At 43.0% G+C, this 17,276-nt stretch overlaps 1 protein-coding gene across 1 annotated transcript in view; it reads right to left on the bottom strand.

Annotated features, from left to right (window-relative positions):
• Positions 1–17,276, bottom strand: part of VOPP1 (VOPP1 WW domain binding protein) — a 97,415-nt gene that overhangs the window by 28,423 nt on the left and 51,716 nt on the right. The window contains exon 2 of the mRNA XM_006124110.5: positions 5,254–5,312. Within this exon, the coding sequence (XP_006124172.1) occupies positions 5,254–5,312 (59 nt within the window). The remainder of the gene's footprint in view (positions 1–5,253; positions 5,313–17,276) is intronic.

The raw sequence follows: 17,276 nt of genomic DNA on the forward strand, positions 1-17,276 counted from the left end.
GGCGAGAGAGTAAAATGGAGCCCACTGTGGCCACGTCCCGTCCCCCCCAACAGTCTGCTGACCTAAAACTGTGTACAGGAGACGCCCCCTAAGGGGGCACTAAGACTTATATGGTGCCCCCTGTCAGTCAAGTGGCCTTGGGTAAAAATGGCAGCAAGGAGCTAGTCAAGGACCACACCCAGTAGGAACAATTGCACAAGCAGCCAAGGCAGTGACCTGAAGAGTTTGGAGACATTACATCATTTTCTCCAGTTTTGATGAGATGTTCTCTGCCCAGTGCCGATTAGCTCTTTGCCCCAACTCTCTGTTTCTTCACCTCGGCTTCACTACACACCTGTCTTGTCCCCATCACCCTTCAACCTCCCCTCTTTTCACTTTTCCCTCTCTATTTAGTTAGATAATCCCACCCTACAAATCATGCCCATCTTCCTCCTTTCCCCCAACCAAAAACACAGTGTATTGTTCATTCTGCTTCTCATTTTTGGGTGTGTCTAGACTACATGGCTCCATCAACTGAGCCATGTAGATGAGTGTACTCGGCAAAGGAAAATGAAGCAGCAATTTAAATAATCACTGTTTCATTTACATAAAAATGGCCGCCGTGCTGTGCCGATCAGTTGATTGTCGGCACAGCGTGGTAGTCTAGACGGGGATCAGCCAACCCCAGAACCCTTTGTCGTCAGATCCTGTAAGCCTCGTTTGTACAGTGTTTAACACAATGGGGACCCCATTCCTGGCTGGTCCTCGGCCACTACCATAATCAACAACATTCACCATTATCTGGTCAAATGGCACTGTGTCCACCAATCTCCAACGAGGCATATGGAAAAATCCCAAAGATTGAGTAGGTCTGTTAACAGTAAAAAACCCTACAAATGGAACAGTTTCTCTCATAATTCCAAGTGTCAGGTGTTTGCAGGTGGGGGAGTATCTACAACTCCAATAAATGTGACCGCTGGATTAGAGAATAAATACATTATCTTCCCACAGAATAATCAATCTTAGCACACAAAGTGGTGATATGCTGGTCATCTTGGGGAAAATTATTAGGAAACTTTCATGTACATGGGAGATCTGTCTATTTCATTATTGCAAATAGTCTTTCTTTGGTCTGCATATGTAACTGAGTCTTTCACCAGCTCATCCTGTGTTCACCAGGAGAATAGAGATGGAGCCAACACCAAAAATGAGAGCAGACAGAACCTCATGTCAACAAGAAAAACAGCAGTTTTCTATAATTGTGTGTGAGCAGAAACATAAGTGGAACCCTGGTATGATGCTGAAAAATTGTTTCCTGAATTTTAAGGAACAGTCACATTTTCATGACATCTCAGATTCTTCCCCATAATGCAGAAAAGCATTACATCTAGGTGGAATTAAAGTCCTGTTGTTATGAGAATGGAAAGAAAATTAACCTATTTAAATCAACTGATCTATTCTGGCCAACAGCTTATGAGTAACTCTGAACATTTTGTCCCCTAAAAAGACATTTTGAGTACAATAAACATGTCATACAAACATGTTTGTAGTTTGATTAACATATATGTAAAATATTGCATGCCATTTCAAAGAGCTTTTCTTTATGTCTGCCTTCCTGGCTATTTTTTCTAGTGTTTTTCTTCTGCTTCAGGCAGATGAAGTGGGGGTGGAGAATAAAAGGAAGGCTTGTTCTTATGCAGCATAATGACTGTTTTTAATCTCTAGTCCCTCATAACAAGCATGGACGAGTTTGCTTAGGGAAAGTTTCACCTGTCATGTCAACTGATCCATATATCCTATATTCATTACGATAATATGCAAGTACATAACAAAGTTATAAAATCCCAGTAATAGAATCCAGTAGATCAGGGTGAGGAACCTTTTTTGGGTTGGGGGCCACTGACCCACAGAAAAATCAGTTGGGGCCCACATGAAAGTGAGAAGCAAAATAAATAAATAAATAACTCTCCCTGACATGGTCCCTGAATGAGAAAGGAGAAAGACACTCCCTGCATTCCCCTTGCACACCAGAGCCCGGGGGGACCTAAGCTAGTAGATTTTGTGTGCTCCAGCTCTGTGGGGGAAATGGTGGCGGGGGAAAACTGAAGCAACAGTACGGGCTCCCCAATGATGGCGGGGGGAGGTCCCAAGCCTCGGGGGCCAGATCCAGGCAAGACAGGGGCCGCATTCAACCCCCAAGCCTTAGGTTCACCGCCCCTGCAGGAAATCATCTCCTTCCTTCTTCTACTTCCTTAGGAATATTCCCCACTTCCACCTCTACTACCCACCCACTTGGTGCTAAGTCAAAGAAGTCAGTTTTGCAGAGATAAGCCGCAACTGAAGAAAGCGCTGAAGCATATGCCTAAATCCCATTGACTTCAATGGTACTTAATAAGCATGTGTCTAAACTTCCTTTCTGAACAGTGATGCTATCATTTTGCTGTAGCACTCTCCTCCTCTTCTCCATTGCTGCTAGTAGCCTCTGTTTATCTGCCTACAGGCACAGAATGACAGGGGCAAAACAGGCAATCCAACCACTTTTGGGATGGAAGGAGGCTGAACAAAATTGACAAAGGCTGTATATGAATTGAGCTCTGAGGCCATATTAGCAACAATGGTGTAGCCGATAGCAGTTCACACTTTAGACCAGTGGTCTCCAACATTTTTACACCGAAAATCACTTTTTAAATCTCAAAACAGGCGAAGATCTACCGCCCCGGCCCTTCCTTGAAGCCCCGCCCCTTCCTTGAAGCCCCACCCTCTCTATTCTCCTCCTGTCCATCACTTGCTATCCCCAACCCTTACTTACACACTTCGATAAAACAGTTTATTTTTAAATTATGCGATATATAAAATTAAAATCACGTGTTTATAGTTATGAAATAAAAGATCTGTTTTTATTCATGCTATTTAAATCTAAAATGAAGCATTTATAATTATACATTTTGTGGGGTCAGAGGAGAGGGAACAGGGTGCTGGAGGGCAGAGGACAGGGTTCTGCAGCAGGGGACAGGGTGCCAGTGGGGACAGAGTTCAGGGAATGGGGACAAAGTTCTGTAGCTGGGGACAGGGGAGTGGGGACAGAGTTCGGGGAGTGGGAACGGGAATGGGGACAGAGTTCTGTAGCTGGGGACAGGGGAGTAGGGACAGGGTGCCAGTGGCAGCAGAGTCCCCTGCATCTGCTTCCTCCCAGGATTCTCCCCCCCCTCTCCCCACAGAGGGAAGCAAGCACATGCCTCCTCCGGGCCTGACTCCCCCTTCTCCCCCCTCTGCGGGAGCCTGCCCCGGGGATAACCCCCCCCCCCCCCGCGGCAGGGCCAAACCCCCGTGAGCACCTGCCCTAGGGCCAAAGCCCACTTCCACGGCGTGGCCTGGCCCATCCCCTCTCCTCCCGCAGCGCGGCCAAACCCTGCGGGCACCTGCCCTGGGGCCAAACCCCCCTCCCGCGGTGCAGCGCAACCAACCCCCTCCTGCAGCATGGCCAACCCTCACGAGCGCCTGCTACAGGGCCAAACCCTCCTTCCACAGCGCAGCCAACCCCCGCCGGCCAACCCCCGCTCTCTCCTCCCGCAACGCGGCCAACCCCCGCGGGAGCCTGCCCCAGAGCCAACCCCCGCTCCCACGGCGCAGGGAAATCCCTGCGCTCAACTCACCCCTCTGGCGCTGGCGGCGCAGGAAAGCTTCCGCACTCCTCCTCTGGGGCCAATGCCCCCTCCCCCAGCACGCAACAGAGCTGTGGAAGGGGAGCAGCCCGTGCACTTCCGGAACTCCCGGAAGTGACGCGGGCTTCAGACAGGACTTCCATCCACCCTGCGGGAAGCCGGCACTACACTAGAGGTAGGTAGTGGGGCTTCTCGGGCGCGGGGGAGAAATGGGAGGTGGGTTGCCCGAACGCCTCGCGATCGACGGGTTGGTGACCACGGCTTTAGACTTATGAAAAGGAGGGTTCTGATGATGCAAAGTGAGTCAGGGGATACAACCTACACCAGTGTTTCTTAAACTTTTTAAGACCGAGGAACACCAAACAATTTTTTTTTTATGATGAACACCAAGGATTTTTGGTTGAGAAAAAAAAAAGGTCGCCTGTCCCTTCAAGGGCGGCCATTTTGAATTCTGTTGTTCTCTACAGCACACCTCCGACTGACTTGCGACACACTGGTGTGTCATAGAACACAGTTTAAGAAACACTGACCTACACTAAGAACTTAGGAGACTTAGATTATGTTCCCAGCTGTGCCTCTGACTGCTGTGTGACTTTGGGCAAGTCACTTCACTTCCTTCAGCTTCCCCATACGTTAAAAGGGAAATAATGATAGGGACTCTGTTCCCCATGGAAAATGCTTTCAGATCTCTGGCTGAAAAGCTCTAGAAAAGACCTAGTTTTCATCACCATCCTCAAGGGCTGGGACTGACTCTTAAGATGTATCGCTGTAGTGCCTAACACAATGGGCGCTGGTCTCAGCTGGATCTGTATGCACTACTGCAATACAAATAACAATAATCATCTGGGTACTTACATCCTTGTTCCCCATGTTATGATGTACATGTCCAGGGTGCAAGTACCCATGTGTCTTTCTGATAGTCTCACCTGGTACATGGATAGCAAGAAATCTAGACAAAGATATGAATTATTCAGTCCTACAAACAAATGTCTCCTGAAACAAACTGGTTGGTAACGCAGGTAACCATCTTCACAGGCAATTTCCAACCTAGAAAACAATGAATTTTTCGGGACTAGTTCATGGCTGAACTTGACGTAAACTTGGGATTCCATCCACTAGCAAATCAACCACACAGTGGGTAACAAATAAACTCAGCTCCCTTGAATAACAAACAGTAATACCACAGAGACAAATTTATTTTCAAAGCATGTTGGTATCCTGCCCAGTTACCTACGCCTTGTTCAAAACAAACAGATACGATTGCTGCATCACAAAGCACCCTTTTAGCATTCTGATGCACATCCGTTCATAAACGCCTTTATTCTTCTCTTGATTTAAAGGTGGCCTGAAAAGTGAGGAAAATGTACTTGTGCTTGCTCTTTGTTGGTTCTTCTCTGTGTTATAAAAAAAAGATGTGACAGTTTAGATTTGTTTTGTTTTAATTATTCCTCCCTCGCCTGCTTAGTTTTTTACTTGAGAACTTTCTTCTCTGCTCTGGAAGACTCTAGGATGACTGGAGATTTAATGAAATGATAACATCACCATAGTCAAGACAGTGAAATCTGAGCAACTGAACACACACAGGAAAAAAAACTAAACAATGACTACTTACATATAATATGTAGGATACAGCCCTTCAAAGTACCAGCAATGTTTTTTGGCCTCTGTACACTGGAAAGGAAACAAACCAACAATATCTTAGTGTTTTTATTTATACACGGCAACAATAACACTATAATAACATTATTACAAATGCAGCCATCAAATAAATATATATTGAGGCAACAAACGGTCTCTGATCCCAAAGATTTCACAATTTTAACAAATACTATGCATGGTGATATTTGACATCGTGAATTGTAACATGCATCTCTAGGCCCCGGACTCTGCACAGAGATGCCTACGGAGACCTCTATGGAGGTCAGTGAAGCTCCATTCAGACACAGGAATCTATCTGTCTGAGTTTATCTCTGGGCAGAATGAGGGCTTTGCAATAACCTCAAAGATAAATAGAAGTTAAGAGCCAGTCAGTATCACGGGTCATTTATGAAACAGTTCTAAAGCATCTTTAGTTGAAACTAGCTACCCCTTTCATATGACCCTACATTTAATTAGTCATTAATTTGCAGCGATACTCTTTATGTAATCTCTATACTGATGGAGTACAGCCAGGAAAAGAGTAAAGGCAACACAGTGCTGGGATATTTTCTCATTTCTCTATAACAAAAATAAAGTCTGCAACTGTTTCCAGGTGCATTGTAAAGTATCTAGGAAAATAATCTGCTCTCTGCAATCCAGCAGCATTGTTCTCTTTCATGTGCACTATATCCCACTTAGAGGACAGGAGCAGGAATTTTTTCCTGTGTGAGAGGCAATGCTTATCGTGGATATTATCAGAAAAACTAACTAACTAACTAACTAACTAACTAACTAACTAACTAACTAACTAACTAACTAACTAACTAACACCACCACCACTTGGAAAGGAAACACAGACACAACAAGGTAGCATATATAAGGACAAAGCATCTCTATATACTTCACTGGTGCCCATAATATCAGAGAATGCAGTACAAATTAGGGATGTTAGATAGCGTGTAATTCAACTGTCACGTAACCACATCAAATTTTAGCAGCTATATGACTATTCGATAGTATCCAGTGGCGGGACTGGCAGCCAGTGTACTCTCGGCCCCACTCTCGGGAAGCCCCCTGCCACTCCACGCTGCTGCCTATCAGAGGCAGCAGTGCAGAGTAGCAGAGGGGAGTTGGTTTAAAAACCCCTGTTGGCCCTTGTTTGTGGGGGGCCCGAGCTCCCCATGGACAAAGGCTGTGCCGGCATCCAAGAAGCAGCCTCTGTCCAAGGTGAGCCTGGGCCTGCTGCAGACGGAGGCTGCTCTGCAGCAACCTTCCCTGCCCGCTCCCTAATTCTTTACTGATGCCTCTGATACGAAGCAGCACAGGAGAGGGGGGGAGAGGGCAGGCTACTCTGCAGCCTATATGCACTATGTGTATCATCTCCCGCCTGCCTCCCCACCCTCTGCACTGCTGCCTCTCTATCATAGGCAGCGGGGGAGGCGGGGCAGGAAGCTCCACGGGATCTGGTGCTCATGGGGAGCGAGCTTAAAAGCTGGATCCCAATGGGGACTGGCTCCCACCTCCCCACCCCCTTGCTGCCTCTGATCCAGAGGCAGCAAGGGGACGCATGCATGTAGTTGACAGGATTAACCGATAAGCCCAGATTTATCGGTTAATCATGTAGACATCTACACACTGACATCCCATGTACAGATACATTTCCAGAAGTTTCATGGCAAGCTATGTTATCAGATGTCACACAAACGATACATTCTTTGATCTTTCCTACACCAAGATGATTTCATATAGGTAACATTTTGTTGGGGTTTTTCAAAGTTAATTCTAATTTCTCTCTTTGCAGAAGGCCTTGCAGCCTAATTTAGGAGGGCATGTATCATGCCCATAAGGTCTAGCTCACCCTTTGTTTTAATTCTGTGACTCATCTTTAAACAACGTAATATCAGCCTCTTTGAATTCCTGGAACACTCAATACATTTGGGCAAGACAGAGAGAGAGTGCTTTTAGATTCCTGACTCGTTATTCACGAATGAGAGAGGCTGTAAACTCTTTATTAAGCACCTCATGAGGAGATTCAGAGAGCAATTACTGCCCAAGAAGACTATTTACTATGGATTAAACTGTTAAGACTAGAAGAAAAGAGCCTTGTCCCACATGAACACTGATAAGGTAGTAGGGCTCATGCCAGCCACTTTATTAATAGGACAGGTTTTGGGCCCTGTAAGAAGCATCTCAGTGTTCAACTTAAAAATAAATTTATCCTTGTTTCCTTTGGAAGCGAACACTGGTTTTCTTCTCATGCTGAAGCTAAGATTGAAAACAACATTCAGCTGGACTTCAGTTCTGCAGCAGGAACAAAGGAAAGCTAAAGATCCACCTGCCCACACGTTGCAGGGCTGACAGCCTTGCTGGGCCACTGGGCAAGGTAGGGGAGAGGGTATCCTTCGCACAACCAGAGGGGCGGAGCCTCAGGCAGGAAGGGCAGGGCTAGAGCTAGGAAGCACTCAGCACCACCCAGAGAACACCCCGCCTCTCTCAGGCAATAGTAGCAGCCAGGAGCTCCGGGCCCTTTTGTATTGCTGGGCTGCAGGGCAGTTTCCCCTTTCCTCCCATCAGCAGGCTTGCACCCACCCACACTTTGTGGACACTGAGTCAGTTGAGTTTGGGTGCATTCAAAAAAAGTCCTCTTACTAATCCACCTAGATCAGACTCCATTGATCCTCTTCCCACTGCTGAGCCAGGGGAACAGCCGTCCACTTCCTAGGACTGTCTTAAATCTCTCCCCTCTTGGTTTCCCATCCCCTTCTCCTTGCCATTCCTTCCTGATCCCAACCGCCTAGTATTCTCTCTGATAGTCAGCTGCATCTTCATACATCAAAGAAAGAATTGTGACTTTAAGATACTTTGCACAAGGACTAAAAATGAGCTGCAAAATGAACAATAAATATCTAAGAAACAAAACACTCTTCCCTATGCATCCAGTTTCCCCAACTGTTTACAACAGAAATGTGCAGAGCCCTGCAAATCCACAAACATCCATGTGTATCTGCGCATCCGTGGCTGAGGATATGGATATCTGTGGCTCATTTCAGCAGATACAAATGCAGATGCGGGTAACAGCACCATTCTCCTCAGCATGAATTCAATCAAGGAAAGTCATCGCGATTCAATTTTTATTATTAAATACGGATATTACCACTGTAACAAGAGATGCCAAAATCTGGACTGGTACGGCATTGTGCTAGGCGCTGACTAAATCCTTACGCAAAACAACCTGTGTTTTGTTCAGGTCTTGAAAAATCTACTTGCCCACTCACCAATGGCAAGACAGACAATGATCTCAGTGATCTGTGATTTGAAACTAAGCTCCCTTATGATCTTGCTGGTATTTTAACTTTTATGATGGACATTTTATCTCCTTTTTGGCTGCAAAATAGTTCATCCTATGTCCTGTACCCATTTGGCCATATTATTATGAAATGCAAGTATAAAAGTGTTTGTTCATTTTTTTAAATGAATGATGCAGGTTTAATTGGGGGCATTTAGGCCAGTTCTAGAGAATTAATGGCCTGTATATAAGCCAGACTACATGAGCCATTTCTTAACACTGTAGGATTTAGAAAAAGTGAAAAATCAAAGATGAGCCATCAAATACCCACTTCTCTGACATACTGCTACTGACTGTTTTCTTTAACAGGGTGTAATAACAAGAACTGGAAGTCGTGCTTTCCTAAAAATCACTAAACTCATTCAGGTTTCCTCTAAGAAAGAAAACGTGCTTTCTGCCACAGACTGAAGCCATTTTCTTCAAATGACTCTGAGATTAAGAGCAATAGGGGGGAAAAGTTGCTAAAATACTAACTCTCTTTAATGGCACCATAAAATAAGGGCTGTGTGAGTGTGGTTTGGGGGAGTAGAGAACAGACATTCTTGTTTGTTAAATGTCTGAAGCTCTTCTGCAGAGTATTAGTTACCACATGAAAGATTTACAGACATACTACAGCAGGATCTTCCTCCACACCATACATCATTATCTTCAAATTCACCAATGAATTCAAATATACCAGGTCATTCTGAACAACTCTTCATCAGGCACAAAAATGAATGCAACATATTTACTTTCACATGAAATACTTGCAAATAAAGGTATTAATGTTGGAGGGTGGATTTTTTTTATTATTTTGAAGGTACATTCAATCTTGGAGGAGTTTATGAAGTCTAGTCCAATCCAGATCCTCATGTGGCATAATCTGGTAAAGCTCTATTGATTGGGAATGACACTCATTTTCATCAACAGAGGATTCGGCCCCTTCTTTTTAGCCAGACAAAGTGCAAGCAGCAGCAATGCAATTTTTCTCTACACACAATCACCAGGCCAGAGAGGGGTAAAAACAGAGCAAGAGTGGGCCATGGGGCCTGCCACATTCATCATTACAGAAATGGTTCCTAGCATTTTGTAGCAGATGGGCATACACTACATTGCAATAGAAACTGGGCTGTTCCAACACCCATTCTCATGGCAGCCTCAAGCTCCACTGAAAATTAAATGGGAAGTGAGCAATAAATAAGCACCTCAGAAGCCCAGAACAGGACTTTCTCATTAAAGGCCTGAAAAACTGAGCAATGCCCAATTCGACTTTCAGATCAGAGCAGCAACCAGAACCCTTTTCACTCAAGCCTCTAAATCAGAGCAGAAAGCATTCGGAAGCACAAGCAGTTTCTTAGAAATGGATTGTTGAAATCGGTAGGAGTCCTGTATGCAGAAGACAAGAAAGATCAGATCAGTAGACTAGAAAATGTGCCTGGTGTTGCTGCTCTTCCACAGATCAGGAGCGGAGCTGAATCCCACCTGTCAGGTTAACGGATGTCCTGACATCAGAGCTGCACTGATCAGTGTCCGCATAGGAACACGACTGATCTGCTAGAAGAAGTACAGTTTCATTTAGCTCAGTGTAAATTGGCCAAGTTCATCCTTATTTCCTAGCTAGTGGTGCTGACAAATGAGGGCAAAGGTAGCCAAACTCAGCAAACAAGCAAGGGCTCGTGTCATGTAATGCAATGGTAACAGTACATCAAAACACTTCTGGGGTTTTGTATAGTCCTTATTTAACAAGAGGATGAAGATACAAAAAGCCTTGCATGCCCGTCCTATCCCAGATCACAGACATTCTGATAGTCTGATTAGTCTCTTCCTCTGATCATAATAGGAGTAATAGCTCTACAAAGAGACTCTGTCCCTAAGATATAGCTGAATCCATCAAGCCCCAAATATTAGACAATAGCATGACTCAGATCTTTTTACATTTTATATTGGAAACCCTATTCTCTTTGGATCGCCTCTTTGATAGTTGGGGATATTACTCACACGAAATGCACATCAGAAGCAGATTTCCTACCTAAACATCATTAATCCATGTTTGGCAACAGTACAATTTTACCACAAGCAGCCAGTACTTATTCCTTTGGTACTGACACTACTGACATTAATCATCATATATATATTTGGAATTAATGTGGATTAGCATTAGATAGCATCAGAAAGCATTACACTGCATTCTATTTAGATCCATTAGCCTTTCCTATATATGTAAAGGACACAACCTCCTTTAAATGCAATTTCATTTTAAGAGGATCATTCATTTATTTCTTTGACATTATGCACTAATTGTGAATAGATTTCAATCCTAGAGCAATATAATTGTAATTGAATATATGCTTTTCCTCATTCATCTAGAAAGAGAGATCCACATTTTCCAAAATGCATTGACTGTCTCACACAGATCACTTACCCTAACTAAGAGATACCAATAGTAGGAGTACCGCTTTGGTTTACATCAAACATGTCTGTCACAGGAAAGACCATCCACAATTAGCCTGGTAAGAGGACAGAGGCCTTTAGGGGGATCAGTGACTACCTCTGCTATTTGTCAGAGGGGAAAACACCCCATTATGATATGATGTTGCCTTCATGCCTGCAAAAGCAGAACCTGCCACAATGTGATCTTAATCAATTTTAAGTTTTAACCATATTAAATGCAGTGCCTTTCATTCAAACACAGCAACTGAAACAAAGAGACACTCGGAAGAGCTGTATTGTGCTTTTCAGGACCCTGAACAATAGCAAAAAAACACTTCTGCCAAAAGGTTGACATTATGAGTGGGCCAACAGAGAAATGCATTAAGGATTCTTTGTGTTGAACGGTGAATGGAAAAGGCCATTTATTTGTTATCTATTTTCGAATTCTAATCAACAGCCCTAGAGATAATTACTGAATGTCTGTATTTATAGAAACCCAGCAACTCAAGAGGTAATAAACAGGTATTACGTGCATCTGGCAATGCTTCTGGAAGTATGGACATTCTGTAAGTATCAACAGAACTACATGTTAAAATCGAAAAGCAGAAAATTAAATGTGGATAATATTATTTGTTAGTTTTCTTTGTCAAAGTCTATCTCCCTCCATTAGAATGTTGGTGGAAGTGGCTTTAGTATTGCCTATGTTTCATTCATGCAGAAAAGTTACAATTACAAATTATTTTTGAAGGGTCTCAGAGCATTTTATAAACCACGTATTTATAGTAATTTCTTTATTCTGTTCTCAAAAGGCAGCCACCGCCGGGAGAGAACATGAAAGTGGTTTAACAGAGCATAGCAATCCCATAAACCATTTTAGGACAGGAAGAGAACAATAATGTTTGATCTGGTTGAATTCAGAATGATAATACTCATTGATAACACAACAGAAAGTTACGTAGGTGAAATACAATCGTCCTACTTAAAACATGGTCAGGACATGAGGACATAAGAATGGTATCTGATGAAGTGGTTTTTACCCCTTTAAAGCTTATGTCCAAGCGGTCTTTAAGGTGCCACAGGAATCTTTGTTGTTTTATAGGACCCTTAGTGAGCAGGAGTGGCCCGAAGCTTGGTTTTAATCTTATTCAGCTTAATCTGATATGGTCCACTAAACTTGACAGTTCCCCATATGAATATCAATTAGGAATGTGAATGGTTAACTGGCAGTCTAGCCAGGCTGGAGCAATCCCCTGCCTGCCAGGTCCACTGTGCTGTGCCATAGGGGTGGGCACTCCAGGGGCTGGAACATCTCCCCATTTGCACTGCGGTGCAGCGGGTCTAGCCTGGCCAGAGCACCCCTCCTCAGACTGGGTATACAGGCCACTCCAAACCAGCCAGACAAGTTAACATTATGTTAACTGATTAAACGGGATTTTAAATCCCTAATATCGATGCACCTCTTTTTTCTGACCCTCTGGGTAGGACTGACCATGCATACAAAGGCCCTATAAACATGCAAGCTGAAAAAGGCACTTGAAAAAATCCATTTTATGAGGCAAATCCTGCCAGTGGTTTCTCAATGCACAATCCGTGTCAAATGGAGCTTGTACACAGGTTTCTATGTCCAAAGTATGGTAGCTTAAACAAGATATTAACAATGGGTTTCAAGGACAACAAATTAATTGCACCACCCTCTTGCCTCACTTTTTATTTCGTTTTGTAATAAAGCTAAACAGGATCTACACAGATGGTCTAATGATAAACAACAGGGTGCATGTTGCAGGGATCCAATTTAGGTCTCAATCTCCTTGACTAGCAGAGGCCCAACAGCTGGAGAAAGGACCACCAGTTCTGTCCAAAACACAGAGCAGCACAGATAGTCTTTGAATAGAGCCATACCAAGATATCCTGGACAGAGGAAAGTAACCATTGTGAATGGCCTTAGGTCACAATGAGGAAAAAATAAATGAGAAAAAACTGAACAGATTGTGATGAACACATGGAAATTTTTCTGGAGGGCCAATGCAAACAGGTAATGGTTTGTAGGTTCACCCTATATTGGATTCATCCATCAGACAGAGCTTGATAGGGGTTAAGCACACATACAAAGTAAGCAGGCCAAAGTACGAGGGGTCTCATCTTTCACAGAGTCTTTGGGAGTAAGGCGAGTATTGGACTTAGCAGCCATCTCAATGCTCTTTTTTTAAGTGTCATCTGCTGCATGAGAAAAGCGCAAGGCTTCCTTTTATAAGAGCAACATGCTGCACACTCTTAGCACATTGGAGATCCCATTTGCCTCCGCCAAAAAACAAAGATGCAGAGACCTAAAAGCAGATTGCTGCTGTAAACAGGATTTTTTACCCAATATATTGAGCGTTGCGTCCACAATCATTCCACTTCCTTTCATATGTGCATGGAAGAATAAAGGCAGCATCATATTATCCTAGAGTACATCTACATAACATTATTTTGAAATAACTTAATCCGCATCTATACAGCAGTTATTTAGAAATAATGTAGAAATACCATCAAGCTGGAAGAATTCTTACTCTGACTCCTGTAACCCTCATTGTATGAAAAGTAAGGAAAATTGGAGGAAGAGTGCTCCATTTTGAAATTAGTTCTGTGTAGACGCTCCCAATTTTGAAATAAGCTATGTAACTGACGTAGCTCAATTTGCGTAACTTATTTTGAGTTAAGCCCTGCTGTGTAGCTATACCCCTATAGTCAAGTAATTCAGGGCTCACCTTATTAACCAATCCATAAAAGGGGAAGATGGAGGTGGTGGAATCATCCGTGAGCAATATAAGGGAAGTAGTAAACACATACCAAAATTTAGGATATTCACAAATCCCTCCCCTAGTCTCTTTAAAATATATACTATTCTTTTCAGGAAACAGATACAAAAACGAGATTCCTCGTTTGCATGACACTGAACTGATTATGTCTCCTTGCAGGTAATAAAGTGAGGCAGCACTGTCTGCATTACTGCCACCACCATTCAATGAAAAGGAAAACAATCAGCATGGTTCAGGGTGGCCAGAGTCACTTTTAAGTACTGACAGGATAAAGGTTTGCTCGCTGTCCTCCAAAAACTGCACTGAATGTATTTGCCTAAGGACTTATCCCACGGATAGCACTGACCCAAGGGTGGAAGGTACTCCCATACTGAAGGTTGCAACATTCAGATCAGAGTTCATGTTCTTCCCATTCTTGTCTTCATGGCACCAACATTTAATTCCTTTGTTAAAAAGATTTAATTGGAATGTTTGGCTATGCGTTTTCTATGCAGGTTTTGTTCCCACATTTTCCCAACCCCTTTTTAACTTTTTGCCACTAAGCTTTAAAGTCCTCAGGCATTGCCTTCTATCTTTCGTAATAATTAAATCAAAGCTCAGGGAAAGCTGAATAAAAAACTCTATAGAATCAGTGCATGATTTTCTTTCTCTCTCTCACTCGAAGAGGAAGAAAGTAAGCCAGTGACAAAGGCTAGTGTGACAGACACCAATTAGTTAAACTATGACAGCCCATCAATGGCTAAAGAAGGGAGAATTTCAGCCATGGTCCCATGAACTGAAAAAGTTTGCTCTGGAGCCTCCAGGGGTTTTGTTCTGTTCATGTTATAAGTGTTTTCTCTGTCAGTTGCTCAGGAGAGAGGAAACTGACATGTTTGTACATTGCTACATAATCACAGCTCTTTTCTGTCCTCTTCCTACCAACATTATTTCCCATTCCTGACATTTCAGCCGATGATGTACTCGTCTCTCCATGCCCTTCTTCATGAATAATTATAAAAAGTCAAAATATTTCTTTTATCCTAGTGAAACCTTTTTTGTTTATTCCAAAATGTCAGTTATGGGATTAAAACCCTTTGCATTGCAAAATCTTGCTGTACAAAATAAAGACCGCATCACCAATCATACATATTCAGTTCAAGGAAGAGCGCATGCAAACTACTTAAAGTCAATTAATACTGATAGAACAGAGAGACAACCTAATATGGTTCACTAAGGGTACGTCTAGACTATATGCCTCTGTCGCCAGAGGCATGTAGATTAGGCTACCAGACATAGTAAAATGAAGCGGCAATTTAAATAATCGCCACTTCATTTAAATTTACATGGCTGCCGCGCTGAGCTGACAAACAGCTGATCAGCTGTTTGTCGGCTCAGCGCGATAGTCTGGACGCGCAGGTGTCGACATCAAAGGTATTTGTCAACCACCCAGGTATACCTCATCCCAGGAGGCATACCTGGGTGGTCGACAAATACCTTTGATGTCACCACCCGCGCGTCCAGACTATCGCGCTAAGCCGACAAACAGCTGATCAGCTGTTTGTCGGCTCAGCGCGGCAGCCATGTAAATTTAAATGAAACGGCGATTATTTAAATCGCCGCTTCATTTTACTATGTCTGGTAGCCTAATCTACATGCCTCTGGCGACAGAGGCATGTAGTCTAGATGTACCCAAAGAGGTAAGGCCCATTTCTGAACTTGCTAGGAATTTATTTTTGAATCCCATTATGCATGGTTATGACAGTCTATTCACTGTAAATCAGATTGCATGACCCAATGTGTATTAAGCAAGTGAACATATGAACACAGAATAATGGTCAAAGAGACTGCATGGAAGCCATTTTGATGTGTGAAAGCCAGTTCATGAACAGTTGAAATACTTTGGCACTATGAGCCTGATATTTATTATACCTGACTATATAAGATACTAAGGGTGGAGCTTCTTAAATGGTCAGATCCTGCCAGCCTTACACTGAATAGTAACCCCAGCTGCATTATGACTATTGTCTGTCCCCAGAAGGCAGAATGGCTTTAACTGTCATCAGTATTTCTACATTTCAGTCATTTAACTAATTCAGTTAAATGACTCAGTCATTCAAACGTAAGAAACCTGCTAGGAATGGAAAAAGCTTGTCTTCTTTCCATCTGTGAATTTAAATGAGGTGAGAGAATGAGATTAATTGTTCTAGTCATAATGGCCTTTGGGATTTTAGAACTAATCAGTTCATGTCATTAAACTACTGATAATACTTCATTTGTTTAATATAGTCAGTTAAATTTAAATACAAACATATTTGATAATCTTCTCTCTTAATTAACCAGCACATTTATACGTAGAATTTAAGACCATAAGGGACCCTGGATCATCTAGTCTGATTTAAGGTGCAGGTTGACCCTCTCTAGTCCAGTATTCTCTGATCCTGCCTCATTTTAATTAGCTGGATGTTCACTTATCAAGGGTGTGACTAAGTTTCTTGCAGTCCCAAAAAGTTTGTTTACAGCCACCAGTCCTTGCTCTCAGTGTTCTGTGCTCTTATCTAGTTCTAATTTATCCCTCACCAAGGGCTCTTGTGTAAATTACATGGCCATGGGATAAGAGGGAAGGTCCTTTCTTGGATTGAGAACTGGTTAAAAGACAGGAAACAAAGGGTAGGAATAAATGGTAAATTTTCAGATTGGAGAGGGGTAACTAGTGGTGTACCCCAAGGGTGAGTCCTGGGACCAATCCTTTTCAACTTATTCATAAATGATCTGGAGAAAGGGGTAAGCAGTGAGGTAGTAAAGTTTGCAGATGATACAAAACTGTTTAGGATAGTGAAGACAGAAGCAGACTGTGAGGGACTCCAAGAAGATCTCACCAAACTGAGTGATTGGGCAACAAAATGGCAAATGAAATTTAATGTGGGTAAGTGTAAAGTAATTCACATCGGAAGAAATAACCCCAACTATACGTACAGTATGATGGGGGCTAATTTGGCTACGACAAACCAGGAAAGAGATCTTGGAGTTATTGTGAATAGTTCCCTGAAAACTTCCACACAGTGTGCAGCGGCGGTCAAAAAGGCAAATAGGATGCTAGGAATTATTAGGAAAGGGATAGAAAATAGGACCCAGAATATCTTACTACCCCTGTATAAAACTATGGTACACCCACATCTTGAATACTGTGTACAGATGTGGTCTCCTTACCTCAAAAAAGATATTTTGGCCTTAGAAAGGGTTCAGAAAAGGGCAACTAAAATGATTAGGGGTTTGGAACGGGTCCCATATGAGGAGAGGTTAAAGAGACTGGGACTTTTCAGTTTAGAAAAGAGGAGACTGAGGGGGGATATAATAGAGGTCTATAAAATCATGAGTGGCGTGGAGAGGGCCGATAAAGAAAAGTTATTTATTAGTTCCCTAAATAAAAGAACTAGAGGACACCAAATAAAATTAATGGGGAGCAGG

This window comes from Pelodiscus sinensis, chromosome 2 (assembly GCF_052426305.1).
Source record: "Pelodiscus sinensis isolate ZL-2025 chromosome 2, ASM5242630v1, whole genome shotgun sequence".
In the NCBI taxonomy this organism is placed as follows: Eukaryota; Metazoa; Chordata; order Testudines; family Trionychidae; genus Pelodiscus; species Pelodiscus sinensis.